Source organism: Terrapene carolina, unplaced genomic scaffold, assembly GCF_002925995.2.
Source record: "Terrapene carolina triunguis isolate 2854851 unplaced genomic scaffold, T_m_triunguis-2.0 Scaffold34060, whole genome shotgun sequence".
Lineage (NCBI taxonomy): Eukaryota > Metazoa > Chordata > Testudines > Emydidae > Terrapene > Terrapene triunguis.
The window spans coordinates 15746-34972 of NW_020698411.1; the positions used below are offsets into that span (position 1 = coordinate 15746).

Consider the following 19227-nt stretch of genomic DNA (forward strand, 5'->3'; position numbering starts at 1 on the left):
CCCCCCCCCCCACTCCCTGTCTTTTGACTGCCCCCTGCAGAACCTCCCTGCCCCTTCTCCGACCCCCTGGCCCCCTTACCCTGCCGCTCAGACCAGCTGGGCAGCAGGGGAGGAGGAGCAGGGGGAGGAGCTCCAGACTGCCGGAGGCCCGATGAGAACGGCCGGCCGGCAATCTGCAAATGCAGGGAGGGAGGGAGTGCTCTCAGCTGCAGGGGAGAGGAGAGGGAAGCGGAGGAGGGGCTCTCTCTGGCTGTCGGAGCCCCATGTAAGTGGCACCATCCGGCCGGCTGCCCTGTCAGCCGCGCGCACTCTGCATGGGGGGGAAGTCCGGACATTTACAAATTCCCCCCGGACGCTATTTTTAACTCAAAAAGCCGGACATGTCCGGGGGAATCCGGACAAACGGTAACCCTACTGTTACTAAATATCAGTTCCCCACATAGATGCTTCTAGACTGGAATCAAGTTACCCCCTAACCGTCTCTCTGTTGAGCTAAACAGATGGAGCTCCTTGAATCTATCCCTACAAGGCAGGTTTTCTAATCCATTCGTCAATCTCATGGCTCTTCTTGGAACCCTTTTCAATAAACTTCCTCCTGGAATTGTGGGCACCAGAGCTGGACCCAGGATTAAAGCAGCGTTGGCACCAGTGCCAAACACAGAGGTGAAATCACCTCTCCGCTCCTACCCGAGATTCCCCTGTTTAAGCGTCCCAGGATCCCATTAGTCCTTTTGTCCGTCTATCCGCCTCCCCCCTGCGCCGTTCCCAATCTTTTTGCTGGTCACTGCTTCCCAGGATAGAGTCCCCCACTGAGTGAATTCGGCCTCATTCTTTGGGCCTAGGGGTGTACATTTTGCTGTATTAAAACACACATCGATTGCTTGGGCCCAGCTTAATCGCTCTGTATCAGGGACGTGTCCTCTTCGGTATTTACCGCTCCCCCAATTTTTCAGTCATCTGCAAACTTTATCCGGGACGATTTCATATCTTCGGGGCCTTAATAAAAACGTTTAGTAGCATAGGGCCAAGAACCAGTCCCTGGGAACCCCACTGGGAACACGCCCGCTCAGCGATGATTCCCCATGGACAGTTCCATTGCGAGACCTGCCAGTTAGCCGGCTTTTTATCCACGCAACGGGTGCCGGGTTCCCACCCGCTCCCCTCCACCATCCGAGCCCCACTGGGGCTAGCACAGAGACCCGATGAGACGACAGCCCCCAGTACTGCTCTCCGGATCCCAGCCCTCAGTCTGTAGCCAGTCACGGGGCTGCTGTCGTCAAGGGAAGGGAGAAATATGAGCCCCTCTTCCACTTAGGGTGTCCAACTTTCTAATCGCACAGCAAGACTGAACACCTCTGCCTTGCCCCCTGCCCCGCCCCTTCTCCAAGTCCCCGCCCCCTGTTCCCTCCATCCCCCGTCCCTCCGTCGCTCGCCCTCCCCCTCCCTCACTCACTTTCACCGGGCTGGGGCAGGGTTTGGGGTATGGGAGGGGGGTGAGGGCTCCGGCTGGGGGTGCAGGCTCTGGGGTGAGGCTGGGGATGAGGCGTGCAGGGGGGGCTCAGGGCTGGGGTAGGGGGTTGGGGCGTGGGAGGGATACGGGGTCCCGGTGGCACTTACCGCAGCTCCTAGGAAGTGGCCACCAGGTCCCAGCAGCCCCTAGGCTCATGGGCAGCCAGGGAGGCTCCGCGCGCTGCCCTCACGCCTGCAGGTGCCACCCCCACAGCTCCCATTGGTCGCAGTTCCCGGCCAATGGGAGCTGCGGAGCCAGCACTCAGGGTGTGGGCGTGGGCACCTGCCTAGGTGCCACAGGGACCTGGCAGCTGCTTCCTGGAGCCTCCTGGAACAGGGGCAGGTAGTGAGGACTTTTAACGGCCCGGTCGGCGGTGCTGACTGGAGCCGCCAGGGCCCTTTTCAACCGGACGAAAACCGGACGCCTGGCAACCCGAGGTGCACGGAGTGCGGTGGGTTTGCTCTCAGCGGCTCACTGACCTGAGGTCCAGTTCCAGCCCTTGTGCCAGTTCTCTTTGCAGGTGGTGGCGTCCTTGCAGTCCTCCCACCACAGCTCACAGTCCTCCTTGCACAGCGGCACGTTAAGGATCCTCTCCCGGCGCCAGCTGGTATCCGCCTGCCAGGACACGGGGCTGTGAGCATCAGGGGGCAGCTCTGGGCCACAGTCACCCCCAAGCCGCCCCAGGGAGCGGGGGTTACCTACATGCTCTTCTCCACCCCGGGATCTAGCTCCAAGGAAGGGCGTTGCACAAGAACGGAGCCAGTGTGAGTCCCAGCAGAACCAGGCCCAGTCCCCAGGGGAAGGGAGAGCCTCACAGTAGCCTCCCCACACACCTGGGCAGCAGCAACCACAGCCCAACGGGTGTCCCATGCAAACCACCCCAGCTCGGTGTCCAGGAGAGCTCCTCTGCTCCCAGCCAGGGGTTTGGAAGAAGCCAAGTCAATGCAATCTCTAAGACTGCCTCCCCCGTATGCATCCAGTACGAGCCCCGTCCCACCGGGACAGAGGCAGCCTGTTGGAGTGCTGGGTCGCAACCGTGCTGGTGGGATTTGAGAGGTACATAAAACACAAGGGAGGTTTTCTTCATTGGAGCCACCTGCCCCCAGGAACCTTTGGAGGAGATTGTCCTACCCGCATGCAATGGGCCCCCGCCCCATATGGATACAGGGTCACTCATTGTTGGGGAATTGAACCTGGGACTTTCAGCACTGCAAGTGCACACCTCTGCTGCTTGAGCTGAAGGAGCGGTGACTCTTTGCAGCCAGCTGTTATTCACAGGGGACCTGCCACTAGAGGGAGCCGTGAGCACACGCACCAAGCCAGCCTTCTCTCCCACCCGCAGCGCCCAGCCCGAACGCCCCCTGTGACGTTGTGAGTATAATATAATATCTCAGTGAAAGATGACAGGGCCAGAAAGAGTTAATTAACTCACCGGCTGACCTGACTCATGGGTGAACCTTAAGGACTGGTTAGGAAGATATGTAAATGAATAGAGCTTTGAAATGCAAGTCTGCATTGTTAGAGATAGAAGGGTAGATGTTTGCTCAGGTCTTGTGATGTCAGCAAACAAGTCTTGTCTATTGCTATAACTTTGATTCAAAAATCAAAAAAGGAATATTCACATTTATGATGATGCTTGAGTGAAATAGTATTATTGTCTCTATGTCTCTTTGAAGGTTGTGGTAACCTGTATCTGAACTGTTTAATGGATAAATTATCCTGTGCTAATTGCCAGGATGTTTGGAAGAAGGAGAGTTAAGCCTATTGTTTTCTCAGGCCAAAAGGCTGCTGGAAATGTATAAAAACCCTGGGACATGATCCTACTTCATTTCAGATCTGCTTCGGGTTTCAAGAGGGGGAAACCTTTAAGCCATAAGGATTGAGATCCCCAGTCATTGACTGGAGCCACCCTGAATATGGACATTGGACTATAACCCATGGACTATTTCTAAAAGGACTTTTGGCAACTACAAGTTCACCTCTGCTATGTATCTGAACCTCAAGAATTGAATTCAAGTCTGTCTGTATATTGATCTTTTAACCAACACTCGCTCTCTTTTCTTTTTTAATAAATTTTAGCTTAGTTAATAAGAATTGACTTATAGAGTGTATTTTGGGTAAGATCTGAGTTATAATTGAACCTGGGTATGTGGTTGATCCTTTGGGATTGGAAGAACCTTTTCTTTTATGTGATGAGATAAGATTTTCAGTAATCATCGTTATATGTGACAGGTGTGTCTGGATGGAGGCCTGAGGCTGGGTACTTTAAGGGAACTGCGTTATTTGGACTTCTGAGTAACCAGTGAGGTACTATAGAAGCTGTTTTGTGCTGGCTTGATAAATCTAAGTATTGGAATAAACACCAGCTTTTGGGGTTTGTTTGCCCCGTTTTGTTTGCAGTTCACCCTGATTGAGTGACCTCTGCTGGCTCCCACGGGCAGCACCGTCACACCCCCTGACCTGGTCGATCCAGGGCCCCAGGTTGGGCGAGCACTCGTACAGACACGTGTCCTGGATGAAGTGCTGCTTGCACTTCTCTGGCATCACCCCGCAGTGGTTCCAGTTGAAGTTGTACAGGTAGGACTGGTCCTGGTGAGCCCCCGTGCTGGTGTTGGCCGTGCAGCAGGCGTTGTCTTTCCACAGGACACACTGTGAACACAGTGAGAGATGGGTACGCAGGGGACTCCGGCAGCTCGCCCGGGGGGCAGACAGGATGCTGTGGATGCAGCAGCATCACTGGCCTCTAGTGATGCACGGCTGGACTGCTCCTGCCGAGGCCAGGCCCAAGGCCTGGTGGTGGGGATAGCATTTTGCCCTTCTCTTTGAGGCTCTCAAAGCACTTCACAAGACTTGCGAATGGAGGGGCCACGCCTAGGCAACGGGGAGTGAGACGGGTGGATCCGCTCATGCTGCTCACTCTGCGGGATCAGCGGGGGGGGGGGGGGGGGGGGCTTCGTTTCAGAAGGACAAAGTGGCCCTCTCTTGCCTGCTTTGCGGGGCCTGGTTTTGCCGGGTCCAACGCTGCAAGGCTTGGAGGAGCAGGGGGGAGGCACGCCCGATAGGACTGTGTCAGTGAGTGACGGATCCTGCAGCCCATCCAGGAGTCGCCTCCCGAGGCTGGCCCTATGCGAAAGGGCCACAGAGCCAGGCCCCATGAAAACAGTCTTGGTGCATCGCAAATACCTTCCCTCTAGCACATTTGGCTCCTCCAGGCGCCCTCTGTCAAGGCACCCGTCTCTAGTGGAAAGGAACAAGCCTGCACTGGAAGGGACGACAGGCCCAGGTGACTCAGTTATTCGTCACCCAGCGCCCCAAGTGGTGTGGCATCAGCCTCACGTGTCACCAGGCCAGCACTTCCTTACCTGGTCATGCAGCTCCTCCTCTGGGCCTGGCTCCGTTTTGTGGTGCTTGGCGTCCATGCACATGTTCAGCACAGATTTCTTAGCAGCACTGGCCATGCAGACAGCCAACAGCCCCAGCACGGCCCACCACGCTGCCATCTCCCTGCAACCAGAGCGAGGGGGGTGGAAGAGAAGACACGTTAGAGCAGATGCCCAGATGTGACTTTGCTCCCCTCATTGAGCGCACGCTATGCCGACAGTTCCCCACGTAAAAGCATCAGTGTTAAGGTGCTGTAGCAGGGGTGGGGAAGCTACGGCAACTCTCCACGCTGTGAGTGGCCGACTCGCTCTGCTGCGGGAGGGGAGCTGGGGTTGCCATGCCGTTAAAAGTCCAGTCAGCTCCGCGCAGCTCCCGGAAGCGACCGGCATGTCCCTGCAGCCCCATGGCGCTGGGGCGATCCGGGAAGCTCTGCGCGCTGCCCCCACCCCCAGCGCTGGCTCCGCAGCTCCCATTGGCTGCAAACCGCGGCCATCGGGAGCTGTGGGGGCGGCGGCATTGTGCAGAACCCCCTGGCCCCTCTGCCTAGGGGCCAGACGTGCTGGCCACTTCTGGGAGCAGCACAGATCCAGGGCAGGCAGGGAGCCTGCCTTAGTCCCGCTGCACCACCGACCAGGAGCCGCCTGAGGTAAGCGCCACCCCGGCCGGAACCTGCACCCCGAACTCCCTGCCACAGGTCAGAACCCCCTCCCGCACCCTAACTCCCTCCCAGACCCCACACCCAGCACCCCAACCCCCTGCCACAGGTCGGAACCCCCTCCCACACCCTAACTCCCTCCCAGACCCCGCACCACGACCCACACTGCCTTCCCCAGGTCACAACCCAATCCCACACCCTATCTCCCTCCCAGACCCCGCACCCCCACCTGCACCCCAACCTCCTGCCCCAGCCCTGAGCCCCCTCCCACACCCAAACTCCTTTCCGGTGCCCGCACCTCAAACCCCCTCATGCACCCCAACCCCCTGCCCCAGCCCTGAGCCCACTCCCGCACTCCAAACCCCTTGGCCCCTGCCCTGAGCCCCCTCCTGCACCCCAAACCCCTCATCCCCAGCCCCACCCAGAGCCCAAACCCCCAGTCAGAGCCCTTACCCCCTCCCACATCCCAACCCCCTGCCACAACCTGGAGTCCCCTCCCGCACCCTGAACCCCTCATTTCTGGCCCCACCCCAGAGCCTAGGGGAAGCCCCGAGCCTCCGTGCCCCCTGCGGGGCTGTGTGTGGCCTGTGATTGATTTTTTTCTGTGGGTCAGTGGCCCCTGATAGAAAAAAGGTTCCCCACTCCGTGCTACAGCCTGGTGCGCTATGAAAACCCAAGAGAGAGTGACCACGAAGCCACCTTCTGGCGGCTTTTATATCCTAGGCATCTCAGTGAGACACAAGTGATGCCCCCACCTTTTTGACTTCTCCTTTGTCTTGAAAGTCTCACTCGATGCTCTGAGCTGAGCGCCCACAGTCTCGCCTCAAGAGTTGCTGGTTTCCACCCTTGCTGTGAGCTCCTCTCCACCCAACACCCACCCATGGGTGCATCCCTTCCCTTCCCTCTGCATTACAGCACCAGGCACTTGCTTCTGGTTGCATAATCCGACCCTTGCCCAGAGATTCACGTGGCTGAGCACTACTGGGTTTGAGCCAGTGGATTCCTGGCCAGCTGCTGTTAACCAGTCTCAGATCCAGTCAAATCTCTTTCTGAACATTAGCATGGCCAGCTGTACAGCCCTCTGTGAGGTAGGGGCGAGGCTCCCCCAAAGCTGTGCAATGGGGAAAAGGTTAAGCATTGACACTGACCGTCAGCTCTCCCACAGGCAGGTCTTTCATAGAATAGCAGGGTTGGAAGGGACCTCAGGAGGTCATCTAGTCCAACCCCCTGCTCAAAGCAGGACCAATCCCCAGACAGATTTTTGCCCCAGATCCCTAAGTGGCCCCCTCAAGGATTAAACTCACAATGCTGGGTTTAGCAGGCCAAGACTCAAACCACTGAGCTATCCCTCCCCCCTTTGCACAGACTCCACCTACTGCAGACTGTTACCATATACAAATCCACAGTCCTGCCTATAACCCAGCGTCTTCAACTCCAACACCCCCCCGGCCTTTGGGTTGGGAGAGAAATCAATCAGGCACCAACACCAGGCCCTATCACTTCTTCCTGTGACATTACCCCTTTCACAGATGGGGACACTCCTGAACTCATCTCAGTGCTCTCTGAATGCAGGCAACCGTAGCACGAGACTGGAATCCCTCAAGCGGACACAGGGGGAGAAGTAGAATTTATAAATCATCCAGTCGTTGTGATCCCCCTAGTCTGACCTGCTGTATAGCACAGACCAGAGACCTGCCCTGAATTAATTCCTGCTCGAACAAGAACAAATCATTCAGAAAAACAGCCGGTCTGGGTTTAGAAGTTGCCAGTGATGGAGACTCCACCATGACCTTTGGTAAGTTGTTGCAAGGTTAGTTACCCTCCCTGTTGTAAATTGACACTTTATTTCCAGTCTGAATTTATCTTCTTCAACTCCCCCAGCCATTGGATTGTGTTAGATCTTCCTCTGCTACACTGAAGAGCCCTCTATTATTAAATTTCTGTTCCTTATGTAAGTACTTGGGAACCGATCAAGTCACACCGTAGCATTCACTTAATTAAACTAAACAGATCTAGCTCCTGGAGTCTCTCTGTGTGAGGCAGGTTTTCCTGTCCTTGAGTCACTCCTAGGGCTTTTCTCTTAGCCAGCTCTAATGTATCAATAAGTTATTCTAGTAGCCCTTTAACTGGGGTGGGGAGGGAAACTAAGTCACTACCTTACACCTGGCACTGTCTGGTTACTGTTACCTTCCACTCAGCTGGGACAGGGAAACCAGACTAGTCAGTTACACACTAGCACAATGTTATGCTGTGAGGATCACAAGCCAGAAGAGCATGTGAAACTCACAGAAGCCAGTTCACGGGGGAAATTTTAAAGGGAAAGAGTAAAAATTATTTCTTTTCATTTTAGGTTATTGGCTTCTGCATCCCCTGAGCTAGTTTCTACAGCCCTTTGAAGGCAGAAGATACAGACCTGAGAGCAACACTTAGATTGCCCTCCCTTCTTTTTAAAAAAAATAAAAATATTTGTCAGCCTCCCATTTTTCTGCATTAAGTGATTTCCTCCATCTTCAGGTACTAGCCTATAAACTACAGATTAAGGGCCCCCTCCCTACAACAGCCTTATAAAGCATTGTCAAAGCTAATTACATTTACACCTAAACTCTAGACGTAAGACACCAGCTAGCCTTGATCACATCAGAAAAACACATTAAAACATCAGGGGAACATACCTTACAGAAAGGCCAAACCAAAACAAATTCTTCTCAGTAGCTTCAAGCAACTGCTTAGCAGAGCAGCTACACCTGTGGAGTTAATAACAAAACCCCCAGGTCTGAACGCTTTTGAGCAACTCAGGTGCTGTGGTTAACAAGGCTTAGTTTTAATCAGCACTCATTACCTTCGGAGTTAGTAACAGACAAAGAGCTCAGTGTGTTTGCCCGGAGGGCAGCCTAGTGCTATGGAAGAAGACAATCCAGCTCTTCATTTCAAAGGTCAGATGTCTGATCAACCCTTGGCCAATGATTATAGAGTCCAACCTCCTGGGCACTTTTCCTTTGCTCTGTATCTCATGTGAGATAAAGGAGTCATAGAACTTCTTGCTCAGGCCTCTTCCTCTAATCTTTCAATAAATAACCCACTCCCCTGAGGACTCTACCTAGCCTGTGTTTGCATTGACCTGGGATGCCCCAGTACAGATCAGAGAGGTTTGCTATGAGGAGGTGTTTAGCATAGCGTGACTCACACACTGTCACCTGCCAGAGCCAGGATGTGAACCCAGGACTTCTGCAGCCCAGGCCAGGCCAGGCTAGGCCAGCCCCCTGTGCACTAGGCCATGTTGCATCTCTCCAAGCTACTCTGTGGTAGGGTGACCAGACAGCAAGTGTGAAAAGTCGGGACGTGGGGTGGGGGTAATAGGAGCCTATATAAGAAAAAGACCCCAAAATTGGGACTGTCCCTATACAATTGGGACATCTGGTCACCCTACTCTGTGGACACCACTTTGAACCCCTTGGATGCACTGTAATCGCACAATGGTGAATACGTGAGGCACAGTGAGCTAGTGGTTAGAGCCCCAGAATGACTGACAGGCAAGCTGGCCTGCTCACCTTTGAGCTCTGGGTGAGAAAAACGCCATCGAGGCACAAGCGGTTCTCGTTATCTTCACTCCAGAGATGTTACCACACAAGCAAAAGTACCTGATAAAGTGACAGGAGCAATTCACTTGGGTGAACTTCAGGGTAATCTCTATGGGATCTGGATCACTGCGGCTAATTACAAAGACAAGGGACTTGCTAAAAGCCACGTTTCCATATACAGGAATAGGGATAATCAGCGGACAAGCTGCCCCCTGGCTAAGCTGGTTGTGTAGTATAATGCAGCTCATTCTGTTTTTCTCTTCCCAGTAAAGTCCCCCTCTCTGTTACACTTTTTGGTGTTTCGTTCCTTTGCAAGGATTAGTTTTATTTTCCTTAATGGTCCCAGCCGATCTTCTCAAGGGCAGCACCCCTGGATGTCTGGCAAGGGCGGCTTGTCAGCCCAAGCACGGGAGGTGCAGTCCACCCAAGAGTTCCCAAAAGCCACAACATCCATTTTGCATGTTTGTTTGTTTTTATTGACTTGATATTGACAGATTTAAGGGCAAATTGGGGGTGGATTTAAATGTCACAACTCACTCTCTGCAGTAGCCAAACACCAACCCCCAGAATTCAAAGCATGTGGGGCTGCGTGAGGCTCAAATCTCGGTATAGCGGAAAGTGCCTCACGTAGTTGCCTTGTTATCATGGCAGTTCACCATGCCCAGGAGGCATTTTATCAGGGCATTGCTGTGGTGACCACAGCTTGGTGAGCCCACGGCAGGATTGCAGCAGTTAAGCCTGGGCTGCATGGAGTTTGCAGCGGGCAGGGATGGGGCTTGCACCTCCTCAATGGGCCCCATGCATGGGCACAAGGAGTCGATGCCAACACCCCAGGGCCATCTCATGCTCCGCCACCCATGCCAACTTGGGTAGCAGTGGCAGCTCCTGCTTCCAGGTCTGCTGCTGCTTCTTCCTTCTAAGTAGCTATTACACTATACATTGGGGGGGGGAGGAGGGAATTGGTATTTTGTGATTTGTGTCTCACCTATCAAAATAGTCAGGCACCACCACAGCTTGCCCAGCAAGGAGTCGCATGGGTGCCAGAAAAGGGAAGAGGCGTAAGCCACCCCTCAGGGGCATGGCTGGTGACGAATTGGGGGCTCTGGCTGCATCACTTCTGAACTGGGGGTGACTTTGTGAAATTGTGTCATGAAATGACTGGGTCGTGGGAAACCTCTATGCCCGGGCTGTAGTTAGTCATTGGCGGCATGTATGTGTGGTCTTTCAGTGTGCTGCCCCAGCTCTGTGCAGACGCGGCACACCTCGACCAAACGGCCCAGTAAAACCACAGATCCGTTTCAGTAGCGAAGGCGCTTGGTCAGGTTTATTGTCAATGAAGCACGGTCCTAGTATCCCGTTGACTCTACAGAACTACTGAGCCATGTATGCCCGTTACAAGGGACCAGCCCAGTGAATGGTGGGATTTTCCATTCCCCCCCTAGGCCAGACAAAGACACTCCCTCTGAGACCTCTTTATACCTTGATGCAAACAAGTTACGTGTTGCCTCTCTGATGTGGTTAGTTACCACCCATCACCTTGTATATGTTGGTTCAATGAAAACATTTCTATCCATCACCCTGTCATCCTGACCTTATCTTTAAGAGGGGTAGGCATGTTCCTGTTATCTTTGGGGAATGTGTTTGTACCATACTTGGGATCGGGGTGTTTTGGTACCACACTTCTGGAATGTGCTTGTGTGAGTGGTGTGACATTCCCCTGGTGTTATCTGGGCTGGTGATCTGTTAGGTCACTCCAATCCTCGACTCTGGGAGCCAGTCTTACCCTGCTCTGCTGTGAGAAGCCCCACTCTGGGGCTGTTCACACACAGCCTCTAGCATGTAAGCTGCTCCCAGCTATGTGAGTGAGCACTTTTGGCCAGCCACTGCTTGGATTGTGCAACCAAATGACACTAGCCAATATCTCCGGTCCCAGACATAACCCTAGGAATCTCCGTCTTGCAGTGTCATTATGCCCGCTGGACGCTGCAAGCTTATATGAGTTTGTCAATTTAACAAAGAAATTGATATGTACCAGCCTTGTTATCCCAAGGAGAGTCTCTGACACGCTTCAAATCAAACACACTGCTTCAGGTAGAATAAACAAATTTAATAACTAAAAAAAGATAGATTTTAAGTCATTATAAGTCAAAGCACAAGAAGTCAGATTTGGTCAAATGAAATAAAAGCAAAACGCATTTTAAGCTGATTTTAACACTTTCAGTGCCCTTACAAACTTAGATGCTTCTCACCACAGGCTGGCTGGTTGCTCTTCAGCCAGGCTCTCCCCTTTGGTCAGCGCTTCAGTCGCTTGGTGGTGGTGTCTGTAGATGGAGGTGGAAGAGAGCATGGCAAACATCTTTCCCTTTTATCATGTTCTTTCTTCCCTTCTGGCTTTGCCCCTGCTCCCATTCAGAGTCAGGTGAGCATTACCTCATCGGAGACCCAAACTGACCAAGGGAAGGGGGGTGACTCACTCAAGAGTCCAACAGATCCTTTGTTGCTGCCTAGGCCAGGGCCCTTTGTTCCTGTGAGGCTGGGCTGGGTTTGTCCCGTCCCATACATGCCCTGATGAGGTGTGAACTGCCCCTCTGCTCCTGGAGAGTTTTGCCTGGGCTAGTTTTAAGCCATGAGGACACATTTTCAGCCTCATAACTATATACATGAAATTACAACCTATAACATCACTATAACAATAATACTCAGTGCATCACAAGCCTTCCGAAGACACCCGACATGACAAATTTTGCATTGGATATATCACAATCATATTATAAGGATGAACATGGGGGTGCTGGGTGTTCCCCCGAGGTACAGAGCATCACAAGTGGTCTGTGCCTACCACTTCTCAGGAATGTTTGTGTTTTTGCAATACCAGTGTCGGAGAAAAACTGAGTTCTCACTCTTTTGTTTGGGTGCAACAAGTCAGAAGCTTTATTAACTCTCACAGTGTGCAGAGGGAGAGAGCTAAGCAGGTCTCTCTCTCTGGTACCTAATTACAGCAAGCATATATACCCTTTCATAACAAAAATAATGAGGGACAGCTGCATCTTGTTATACATATGTCATCTTGATAATTTACTTCCTTCACTGTTTTGACTCTTGCTAACAAGCAATATTTTCTATACCTTATCTACACAAGGTCTTCTACACCTTATCTATACAAGGTCACAATAACTCTTCACACAGTACTTTCTCACCCGCCTCTCACATTCCTCGCTTCTACAAATCTCGCGTTATCAGGCCTACAGTTAGCCTGACTCTTGCTAACAAACTGTCTTGCATTGCAGTTCTTTTCTGACAGTTCTTTTTCTGCTTCCACAACCCCCCCCCTTTTGTACTTCTAGTACAACAAACATTCTCAAATCTCTATTTGCATCAAGTCCTGGACTTCAGATTCTACATCAGATGTTTCTATCTTAGCGGTTCTGATTGGATGTAATGACAATGCATGATTAGCATGAACATGAAAGGTATTACTATTATTACATCTTTTACAACAACAATAACATAATCCTAAACTAACTAACAACAATACAAGCAATAACATTCCCATAGCAATACTATAATGGGGTTGTTGTACAGCCTTAGTTACAAAGCACAATACATCATACTTAGTACATAAAGTGGATACTCTATAAGCAGTCTGAAAGGCATACTTTTCAACTTGATATATATTTTGAAGCATGTGAATTCGCCCTTGTACTTCAGAGATTTTCTGAATCTCTGGTAACAATGAAACCAAATTCTGAAATCTATCAGGTACTAAACTAGTCCAATTAAAGGGTATCTGGAACCTAAGGGTTACTTGGAAAGCTCTATCTGCAGGCCAGTAAATAATATGATTGCCTGCAGTGGTAGTGAGATTAAAATGTATGTCTTGCGATGTGGTGTCAGTAACATACACACAGCTATCATTAGCTTGAAAAAGTAAGTGTCCTGTCAGGGTAGTTCCTTGTCCCCTACCCTCCCAGCAAACATAGTCATAAACAGTGACAACTTCTCCTGGCTTCAGTTTACGTATATACTGAAGCTGTGGGGGTTCTAATGGCCAAAATGTCCATAGATTACCTAACCCCATCCAAATGTCAGGTGTAATCCCAGGAGCACTGACTAAAAATCGATTGGGCATACCAGGAGGTCTAATTTCCCAGATGTCTCGGTGAATTACCCAATCCCACATCCTCCCCATGGACCCGGCAGGATACGGTATGTGGGAGCCCACACCCCCTTTACCGGTCCATATGCTTGGAAGGAGCATTGAGAACGTCCGCACTTCCATCCAGAAAGTTTCCAAGTATGTCTCCATGGCCACAGATCAGATGGTACCCTTGATGTCTCTGTAAGGGCAGTGGGCCAAGCCTGATGTTCTAGATCATTCCGAATGGACATCAGTTGGTCATTCAGGAAATCCTGAGTCTCTGAACATGCTAGATCCCACTGCAATGCCTTCCCAGCCTCAGTGATATTCAGTACCATCTCTCTTAGTAACTTCTGGGTCATAGAACTAAGGGTGGAAATAACATGTAACTCACCAACTCCAGCTTGTACCTGGGTTAGTTGTGCTCCAGAAACAAGGCCGATGGCCTTCTCTAGCTGGCCCAATTTCTCATCATGTTCCTGGTTCTTAAAAATATTCCAAACTGCTGCTGCACTATTGGCCCCATCCCACAGGGATCCGGTCAAGTCTCTCTTCTTTCTAGAGGAAATAACCCAAGCCCTCTGTTGTGCTAATCTAATGGCGGCCCCCTGTGAACAATTTGGGTATGTAGAGGTAATCTGGAAACTGGATAAGGGCAATGAAAATTTAACAGTCCCTAGTGTAGTGTTAATCACAGTCCACCGATATCCTGCTACATCTCTCTTCTGTGTAGTACTATACCACATCTGTTGGTCAAATACCTTTATGTGTTTCCGGGAAACATTAACATTAATGGTATAAGAGGGGGTGTATTGCAATAAGGTACAAGTCACATTATCAGTCACCGGAACAATTTCTATGCAGGTAAAATTTCCAGTGGCAGAACAAACTCTTTGGGTAGTTGTCTGATTATTCACTAATTGGGTGACTAAATAACAATAAGGGCCTTTCTCATTTAACACAGTACAAGTTCCAGGAACAACCATCATATCTACTTCATTATAGAACCCATCAATTGCAATTATTAATTCTTGGGGTTCGCTGGTAGTGATATCATGTATTTCTATCTCTACTGATCCATTTGTTTTCCATTCAATTATTCGCTCATATACATTATCCTGAACTTTAAAGAATAACTTCTCTGAACAAAATTTCAGTAAATCACTAAGATGTGAAAGCCTTGGCCACTGGGTTTCATTGGAATATACAGTACGGTTTGTATCTGGGTAAGTTACAGTGGTGGTGGCAGGGGTCAAGGGACTAGTGGGTGTAGTCCTAGTGGTGGCAAGGCGGTTTTGATATTCATCATCTGAAAGCCAATTAGAAAGGGCAGTGCATCCTGAAGGTACCTGTCCATAAGCACAAAGTCCTTCCCCTGGAAAGAATCCACCCCACCACTGGACCCCGCATTCCCAGGAACGGTCCCCACAGTTCCCTCCTTGCCAATAAACGATGCTCCGTCTCTTCCACCAGGGCCAGTTCTTAATGTCTTTTGTAGTCAGGAATCCCTGGATTTTGGTGGTTTCAGCAGAGCGAGTGTTTCTTCTTTTCTTCTTCAAAAGCAGTTGTGATTCACCATAGTGCAGGGGAGAGGTTACTAGCACTTCACCCTGTACTGGTGTGTTTCCTGTAAAAGAATTCAAAGGCATTGTAGATCTGTCAGTGGACAAGGGAGAGGTTACTAGCACTTCACCTTGTCCTCTTTCCCTGCTGTCCAGGAGGCACAGCAGAGCTAGCAGGAGAGCTAGGCTGATTAGCAGCTGGAGAATCCTCTCCAGGTGGAGGAGTCTTTTTGCAGTGAGAAGCATGGGTCCAGGTGGGCAGTCCTTGACACTTCACAGCGGTGTTGGTGGTTAACAGGACTTGGAAAGGGCCCTTCCAACGTGGAGCTAGGGCAGTCTTTCGCTGATGGACCTTTATGTAGACCCAGTCTCCTGGTTCCAGCGAGTGGCAGGGCTGCACAGGATCCTTGGGTAGTGCTTCTTTCACCTGTGTATAAAAAGACTTAACACATTTCATTAGTGCCTGACAATACTTAAGCATTGTGTCATCCATTAAATGAATGTCCATCTGAGCTAGGGTCAGTGGGGGCGCAGTTGGTAGTCGCATCGAGCGCCCTGTCAGAATCTCATGAGGGCTGAGTCCAGTCTTTCGATTGGGAGTGGCTCTCATACTCATTAGTGCCAGAGGAAGGGCATCTGGCCACTTCAAGTTTGTTTCAGCACAAATCTTGGCCAGTTTATTTTTCAGAATTCCATTCTGGCGTTCCACTGCCCCGGCAGACTGCGGATGGTGAGGGCAGTGAAGGTTGTGTTGGATCTGCAAAGCTGCACATAACTCTTTTACAATCTGTCCAGTAAAATGAGTTCCACGGTCACTGTTGATACTCACAGGGATGCCAAATCGTGGTACAAAATCTTTAAGCAGAAGTTTCACAACAGTCCTGGCATCTGCTTTCCTGCAGGGAAAAGCTTCAACCCAATTTGAAAATACATCCACTAAAACCAATACATATTCATAACCACAACATTTAGACAGTTGAATAAAATCAATCTGAACATTTACAAAAGGTCCCCAAGGGGGAGGGTGAGCTGCCTGCCTAACTTTAACAGCTTTACCAATGTTATGCTGCTGACAAATCACACATTGTTGACAGTAGTGATGTGCAATGACTGGGAACCCGAATGCACACCGATCTCGGTTAACTGCAGCAACCATCCCCCCTTTGCTCACATGTGCCACTCCGTGGTAGACACGAGCAAGATAGGGCATTAGCATCTTCGGTGCAACCAGGCGACCAGCTGGGGCACGCCAAAGATGGTCAGGGTGTAGAATACAGCCATTAGCACTCCAAAAGCGTTTCTCAGCTGCAGGTGCTGCTTCCTGGATCTTGGCCAGATCCTCAAGGGAGGCTATTGGAGGCTGTTCAATCAGGGCACAAGTATATTCAGCCTGAGGTGCAGAAAGGGCCGCTGCTTTGGCTGCAGAGTCTGCCAAAGCATTTCCACGGGTAACTTCATCATGAGGGGTCTGGTGAGCTATACATTTAACAACAGCTATAGCTTTGGGCAATAAAAGGGCATCCAAAAGAGCAGATACATACAGACTGTTCTTAATAGGAGAACCAGTGGATGTAAGGAAACCTCTATACTTCCAGAGCAAACCATAATCATGTACCACTCCAAAAGCATAACGAGAGTCTGTATAAATTGTAACTGCTTGATCTTGAGCTAGAATGCAGGCTCGAGTTAAAGCCACAAGTTCGGCTACTTGAGAAGAAAACACAGAAGGAATAAAAGCACTTTCAATAACAGCGTGTGCAGAGCACAGAGCATAACCAGCAACCAATTTACCCTTAGAATCTCGCAAGCACGAACCATCCACAAAGTAAATAAGATCAGGATTTTGCAAGGGCACATCTAGTAAATCATCTCTCGGACGGGAGAGAACCGATGTTACAGACACACAGTCATGTGGTTCTCCGTCTTCTGGCCCAGGCAACAAGGAGGCAGGATTTAGAACAGGGCAACGAGCCAAAGTAATATGAGACGAAGACAACAAGACAAGCTCATATTTTGTGAGACGAGAAGTGGATAAATGCTGTGTCTTAGATTTTAACAAGAGTGCAGCCACAACATGAGGAACAGCAACAATCAAAGGAGATCCTAAGACAATAGATTCAGATACCTGAACAGAAAGGGCTGCTGCAGCCACAGCACGCAGGCAAGGGGGAAATCCAGCTGCCACAGCGTCTAGGGCAGTACTGTAATAAGCAATGGGACGGTGTTTATCTCCGTGCTTTTGCGTTAATACAGCCAAAGCAAACCCATTACGCTCATGACAGAAAAGAGTAAATGGTTTAGCATAGTCAGGAAGTCCCAGGGCCGGTGCACTGGACAGACTTTGCTTGATAGCAACAAAAGCTCGTTCAGCCTCTGGAGACCAAGGAAGAGGCTCAGGAGTATCTGACTTAGTCAGATCCTGTAAGGGTTTAATCACTGTTGCATAGCCCAAAATCCACTGTCTACAGTACCCAGTCATGCCAAGAAAAGTACGCATTTGAGAAATAGTACCAGGCCTAGGCATATTTAGAATAGCTGAAATCCGAGACTCTGATAAATGACAAGTACCAGGGGAAATATCATGTCCAAGGTAATGAACCCTGGGCTGACAAAGCTGTAGTTTTTCCTGGGATGCTTTATGACCCTTAGCAGCTAAAGCAGTCAAAAGAATCAAAGTATCAACTTTACAAGATTCAAAGGAAAGGGATGCCAGCAAAAGATCATCCACATACTGTATGAGCACTGATTTACCTGGAAAAACCACATCATCCAGATCCTTCTTCAGGATCTGGGAAAACAAGGATGGGGACTCAGTATATCCTTGGGGTAACCGAGTCCAGGTGTACTGGCGTCCTTTATAGGTAAAGGCAAACAGATACTGACTATCAGGGTGAATGGGGATAGAAAAGAAAGCTGAACAAAGGTCCACAACAGTAAAGTGGGTGGCTGAAGGTGGAATACAAGAAAGAATTGTAGCTGGATTTGGAACCACAGGAAATGAAGGCAAAACAACAGCATTAATCGCGCGGAGATCTTGAACAAACCGATAGGTGTTCTTTCCTGGCTTCTTTACAGGAAAGATAGGAGTATTACAAGAACTGGTGGTAGCAACAATAATACCCTGCTGTAATAAAGACTCCATTACTGGGGCTATACCTTCCTCTGCCTCAGGACGCAGAGGGTACTGTGGAACCCTTGGCAAAGCTTTAGAAGGATCAACAAAGATCTTAACCGGCTCAGCAGTCCGGATCTGTCCCACTTCATTGGCATGCCGAGACCAGAGATGGGGGGGAACTTGTGATAACAAATGCACAAGGTCAGGGCTAAGAGCTGTTGGTAATTTAGCTGGCTCCTCTATGAGGAGTGTAGCCAACACTAGATTGGTATTCTCATCAGGAACCTGTAAGAATACGCCATCTGGTGTGCAATAGATAGTACAGCCTAATTTACACAAAAGATCCCTTCCCAGCAGATTCACAGGAGAGGAGGGGCTGAGCAAGAATGCATGCTTGTTAGCAAGGGGCCCTAGTGAAACCTCAAGGGGTTTTGTGACAGGATGCGAAACAGGTTGATTTGAAATGCCAACGGCATTTACAGACAAAGTTGACAAGGGAACAGAAGGAAACTCTGAGGATCTTAGAGCAGATCTACTAGCTCCAGTATCCACAAGACAAGTAACAGATTGTCCTGCAATTTCACGATTTACATAGGGACCCTCTTGATTAATGGGAATTAAAGGATTCATGATGCAGTTACCTTCCCTCAGGCTGTCCTAGTAAGAGGTAGTTTGTGGGGTAAAAGTAGACGCCTCAGGATTTGGGAAAGGATGTGGAGGGTTCTGAGATAATCGGGCTGGGCACGCATCTCTCCAGTGTCCCTCTTGGCCACAAATGTAACATGCATTGTGCCTGGACTGGGCAGGATACGAGGGACCTTTCCCTCTTCCTCGCCCACGACCTCGTCCTCGTCCTCCTCTCATTCCCCCACGGCCCTTGTTTTGATAAGTTTCTAACTGCAATGTTAACAGTTTTGTTTCAGTGTTTTCTTTCTTCTGCTCTATGCAAGCTGTACAATGATTGGCGACTGTCACCAATTCAGAAAGGGGCTTAGTCTGCCAGCCTATGCAGATAGTTCTTAACTGCTGCTGAATCTTTGGTAAGAGCCCCTGAACAAAAGCAGCCCCTACTGCTTCTCTAGCATTTTCAGCTGGCTGCGCAATTCCTGAATGTTGTTCAAAAAATCTTAGTCAATCTATCCAGATAATCAGCAAGGGACTCCCCTTTATTCTGTTTACAGTAGGTAATCTTTGTCCAATCTGTCTTCTTAGGGCAGACTTCCGTAATAGAATTTAAGAGACGGTCCCTAGCCTCTGTCAAACCACGATCGATTCCAGGGTCGGCACC

At 50.1% G+C, this 19227-nt stretch overlaps 1 protein-coding gene across 2 annotated transcripts in view; it reads right to left on the bottom strand.

Annotated features, from left to right (window-relative positions):
• Positions 1-6747, bottom strand: part of LOC112121115 (folate receptor alpha-like) — a 9475-nt gene extending 2728 nt beyond the window's left edge. Inside the window, exons 1-4 of one of the 2 annotated variants that reach the window (XM_029914279.1) lie at positions 6695-6747; positions 4873-5014; positions 3971-4159; positions 1990-2125 (exon numbers count right to left, since the gene is read on the bottom strand). In XM_029914279.1, the coding sequence (XP_029770139.1) occupies positions 1990-2125; positions 3971-4159; positions 4873-5010 (463 nt within the window). In that variant the 5' untranslated portion in view covers positions 5011-5014; positions 6695-6747. Of the gene's footprint in view, positions 1-1989; positions 2126-3970; positions 4160-4872; positions 5015-6301; positions 6444-6694 lie in introns of those variants that run through there. The other variant, XM_026646114.1, reaches the window with a different exon arrangement.
• Positions 6748-19227: the final 12480 nt, after the last annotated feature.